The sequence below is a fragment of the Egretta garzetta genome, unplaced genomic scaffold, assembly GCF_000687185.1.
Source record: "Egretta garzetta isolate BGI_Z169 unplaced genomic scaffold, ASM68718v1 scaffold105, whole genome shotgun sequence".
Taxonomy (NCBI): Eukaryota; Metazoa; Chordata; class Aves; order Pelecaniformes; family Ardeidae; genus Egretta; species Egretta garzetta.
This window is the reverse complement of record NW_009259598.1, coordinates 566,487-571,187: the sequence shown is the minus strand read 5'-3', so window position 1 is coordinate 571,187 and position 4,701 is coordinate 566,487. Positions and strand designations below refer to the sequence as shown.

Below are 4,701 nucleotides of genomic sequence, written 5' to 3'. Positions count from 1 at the left end.
CCCGGCCCGTGTGCTCTGTAGCTGGGGTGTTTATTAATTTGCGGGCTCCGTGACCTCATTACTGCTACGTGAAAAAGCAAGGGTGGTTTCAGTGGGTTCTGCAGGGAGGTTTGCACCCGCTGCCTCTCCCAACCTGTGGCGTGAGGACATTTGGGTGACGTGACCTTTTAGACATCGGTCCCTCACCCCGGCCGCTCTCTCCCTTCTCCACGCAGAGACGTGTGCTGTGAACAACGGGGGCTGCGACAGCAAGTGTCACGACGCGGCCACGGGTGTGCACTGCAGCTGCCCCATGGGCTTCATGCTCCAGCCCGACAGGAAGACGTGCAAAGGTAGGAGGATGCGAGCGGGGCCGGGGTGTTCGCTGCTCACCCCTGGGTGCCTCAGGATCCCCCTTGTGTCCTAAGTGCCCTTAGGAAAGGTTCAGTTTTGGCTCAGCTCGACGTTGCCCGCAGCGTTTGCTTGCTTGGTGTTTGCATCCGTGGCGTGGGGATGGGGATCGCCCCCAGGCGCGGGAACTCAGCCGCCTTGCTGAAGGCACCATGGTTGGCCCCACTCCCCCGGGAAGCCCATGGGGAAGAGGAAAGGGGGGGCAGGTCAAGTTGGAGGCAGTGGCGTGGCACTTGTGGGGCTGGAGGGTCCCGTACCGCCTCGCTCCACCCTGCTGCCTCAGTTTCCCCATGGGTAGGGGCTGGGCGTGCAGGAAATCCACACCCGCTCAGGGAATTTGCGGGGCACGAGCCCCTCCGTGGTTGCTGTCTGGCCGGGTCCAAGCACTGAATCCCTCCTGGGGGAGGGCACCACGGGATGCCGCGTGTCTCCGCACGCTCCCACCGACATCCCCATCCACCTGCCTCTGCGCAGGGGCCCAGTCCAGACTGGTTACCCCAAATCCACCCCCCTCCCTGGGCAAGGGGACACTGTGACCCCAGGGCCAGCCGGCGCCTGCGTTGTGTCTTTCAGCAGCTCCAGGAACTTGACCCCGCTTGAAAGGAAAGCCCATCCCATTGCGAGCTGCCTGTCTACCTGCTGACTGCTTCCAGAAACCTTCTGCCCCCTGTTATTTTATCAGAGCATCCCCCCCCCACCCCGCCTTTCTCCAATTCTGCAGTTTCCAGGAACGTGCAATAACCCAGAGCCACGTCCCCTGCGTCTGGGGGTTTTATTACGGCTGCGGGCTGGTGTACAGCTTGCTCCCTCGCAGTCGTAAAAAGAAAACCCCAGTCCCAGAGAGGCAGAGCTGCCGCCCCGGCGCTGGGGGATGGAGGGACAGGGAAGGCGGCTGCCCCTTCCTGGTCTCCTTCCATTTTACAGGTTGTTTCCTAGCAGTAAATTTTGTGATTAGCGGAAAAAAAGGGGGGGAAAAAAAAAAAAAAAAAAAAAAAAGCAACCAAAAAACCAAGTCCCAGCCTCTGTCCAGGTTGTTGGGGTTCTTTGCAGTTATTGTGCATCGTCATTTTTAGCTTCGTTTACGGCAGGAAGGAGATGGCGAGCAGAGAGGTGAGGGTTGGAAAGCATTGACGTTGTCGAGCGGCTGGTTTTGAAGGAGGGGTTTCCCCTCCCGGCTTGCTCTTTCTTCCTGCTGCTCCTGGTCCCCAAAATTAGCACCCAGCCCAAACTCGTGACTTTGCAGACTCTGACCTGGTGCTTTTCCCCAGCTGCGAGGCTGTTTCAGAGACCCTGGCTCCTGCCTCTGCTCCGGGGAATGCTGTGACCTGCAGAAATGAAACGTTTTGCACAACTCCCAAGGGGAGCCGAGCCCAGGAGCCTTCCCCAGTGTCCCCAGTGTCATGCATCAGCTCCCCAAATGCACCCAGATAAAACCAGCAGCCACATTCCCCCAGTGACCATCAGAGCCCAAAGGGTTCCCTCCGCTTGCCGGCTCCTGGTGGGGATGGGGTCCGGAGGAGGGGAGGACCCCGCTCTCCCGGCCGAGCATCCCAGCCGGGGTGTGACGCGTGTCCTCTGTCCCCGCCAGACATCGACGAGTGCCGGCTCAACAACGGCGGCTGCGACCACATCTGCAGGAACACGGTGGGCAGCTTTGAGTGCAGCTGCAAGAAGGGCTACAAGCTGCTCATCAACGAGAGGAACTGCCAAGGGAAGGGGCAGCGGGACCCCCGCACCCTGCCCTGCCCGGGGCCGCCGCCGCTCCCTGCCCTCCGGCGTTTCCCAGCCCTCCCATGGCTGCTGCTGGAGGAGCGCTGGCCCGGTCACTCATTCCTCTTTGCTTTCCTCTGGACCGCGTGCATCCTTTTGGGGGATTAGTGTTAGATTTGGGTTCTGGTCTGGGGCTGAGCGCTTTGATCTGCAGGGCTGGGCTGCTGTCCCAGCCCCGCTCCCACGCTGGGGATTTCTGGGTGGTTCTCGCAGCAGAGTTAAAGCCAGCAATGAGGCAGATGCCCGGTGAAATCCTGCGGCTTACTCAGGGCTGGGATGACGGTCACGACATTCCCCACAGCCCCGTGGGCTGGGACGTGGCTCTGCCCGGGCGCAGGGAGCATCCCCGCCAGCAGCCCTGGCAGCGAGCACGTCCCGAGCCTGGGGCTGTTGGCTCTGCTCCGGAGCACCCGTGCCAGGGGACTGGGGACCCCAGCAGCACCCCACGTGTCCTGGGAGGGTACCCTGAGCTCAGCACCCACCCTGACACATCTGGGCTTCTCCCAAGCTGCTCCGCTTTATTGCACAAAGTTTTTGCTAGTGATCCCGCAGCACCACGATCGCAGGTCCCTGCTAAAGCACGCGCACTGACGCACCGGCTGCTTCCTCCCCTCTCGAGAGGCCACCGTTTTCCTGGGGCAGGGGATGGGAAGAGCAGCGGGATGTGTCCTGCCTTGCCTGCCCCCCTCTGCCAGCCGCCTCATGGCAGGGGTTGGATCGTGGCCTGCTCAGGGACGTGACGTTTTTGTGAGCCATCAAGGCAGAGCAAGGATTTCAGTGGCCTTTGCAAAAGGATTCCTCCTTCCCCCATCTGTCAGAGGGCAGGAGGGGAGGGGGAAGATGCATCCTGCTCGCTCCGGAGGGAGCTGCCTGCTCCACACTGCTTTCCCCACCTTTTTCTCCCTGTCCCAACACCCTCCTGCATATCCCACATAAACCCAGCAGGTTTAAAGGACCCAGCAGGTCGCTGGGCTGTCCCGGGGGAGCACAGGGCTCTCCCCCCCCAGCCCGTGGCATGGCAGGAGTGCGTGAGCCCAAGCACTGCTCCGAAAGCGCATGGCTGGGGAAGGAGGGGGCTGGCACACTCTGGCGCTGCGGGCACTTTCCACTCCCGTCCGAGCGTGGCAATGAACTTAATGAAGCCAATGAAATGATGCTCGAACCCGCCAGGTTGGGTTCACCCACCCAGCTGGGACCTCCCTGCCCCGGCAAGGTGCCCCACGGGGGCAAGCAGACATCGCTGCCCCCGCCCCCGGGGCAGGACCTGCCTGCGCAGCATCGCTCCCTGGCACGGGGCAGAGCCCTGGCCGGGCAGCAGCCAAGGGCTCTTGCAGCCACCCCATGCCAAAGGCACGGTGCCAGCCCTCTTTGGCCCCTTTGGAGTGCAGAGGGGCTGCAGGAACTTGGGGCAAGGGGAGATGCTGGTGCGGTGGGATGCTGCTCCCATGTAGGAGCAGCTGGATCCGGCAAGGAGGGAGCTTGGAGGGAGGCAGGGTGGGAGCACAGAGTCCCGGAGCGTCCCAGTGCAGCGTCCCAGTGCAGCGTCCCAGTGCAGCGTCCCAGAGCATCCCAGTGCAGAATCCCACAGTATCCCATTGCAGCCCCCAGCTTGCTGGAGCGATTGGAGCAGGAAGGGGACAGCCCTGGTACCGGGGGCTGCCCCTCCACCACGCCAGCCCTCACCTCTCCCCCTTGCCTTTCCTCCAGACATCGATGAGTGCTCCTTCGACCGGACCTGCGACCACCTCTGCATCAACACCCCCGGCAGCTTCCAGTGCCTCTGCAACAAGGGCTACACGCTGTACGGGCTCACCCACTGCGGAGGTAGGGCTGGCGGGATGCAGGCAGGAGGACCCCATCACCCCACCGGGTTCGGGTCCCGGGGAGGCACACGGGGCACCCAGGGATGGGGCAGCCCCATGGTGCGGTGGCTGCGGGACCCCTGGGGATACCGCTCGCCCCAGGGGCTCACGGGGAGGGTCGGTTCCATGCGTACCCCAAGCTGGGGCCAGGCAGGGAGGGGTCGCGCAGCCAGACACTGGTGTCTGCAACTTCAAACGGAGCGACAGGAACCATTTGCGACTTGTCTGCAGCGGGAGAGAGGGAGAAATCCCCGGCGTTTTTGGCAGGGAGCTGGGATGGGGTGGGAAGGGGAACTTCAAACCCCACAGCTCCCTGCCTGCGATGAATAAAGCATCCTCTAATGCGGGGACAGGGCTGTCCTCGCTCCCCTCTCTACCTTAGATGTGGACAGCCAGGGTGTAAGAGCAGGTTGTTGCAAGGTGGGAGGCTTGTGCTGGGGTTTGGATGGCGAACCAGGAAACCCAGGTGCTTTTTCCTGCCTTAGCGCTGCCTGCGACCGGGGGTGAATCACAGGCGCCCTTATTTCACCTCCAAAATCCCCGGGGAGCAGTACCCGGGTGCGTGGCGGAGTGATGGGAAAGGCAACGAGCGCCGGCTCATCTGTAGAGGCGGAAGGTGCTGGGGGAGCACTGAATGTTAATGCCTTCCCCCCCCCCGCCCCGGCCCTTGTGCTCTGTA

General features: G+C 62.6%; 1 protein-coding gene across 1 annotated transcript in view; it reads left to right on the top strand.

Annotated features, from left to right (window-relative positions):
* SCUBE3 (signal peptide, CUB domain and EGF like domain containing 3) overlaps window positions 1-4,701 on the top strand; it is a 59,763-nt gene that overhangs the window by 45,040 nt on the left and 10,022 nt on the right. Inside the window, exons 8-12 of the mRNA XM_035893732.1 lie at window positions 216-332; window positions 1,979-2,099; window positions 3,866-3,984; window positions 4,405-4,421; window positions 4,508-4,638. Coding sequence (XP_035749625.1) covers window positions 216-332; window positions 1,979-2,099; window positions 3,866-3,984; window positions 4,405-4,421; window positions 4,508-4,638 — 505 coding nt within the window. The remainder of the gene's footprint in view (window positions 1-215; window positions 333-1,978; window positions 2,100-3,865; window positions 3,985-4,404; window positions 4,422-4,507; window positions 4,639-4,701) is intronic.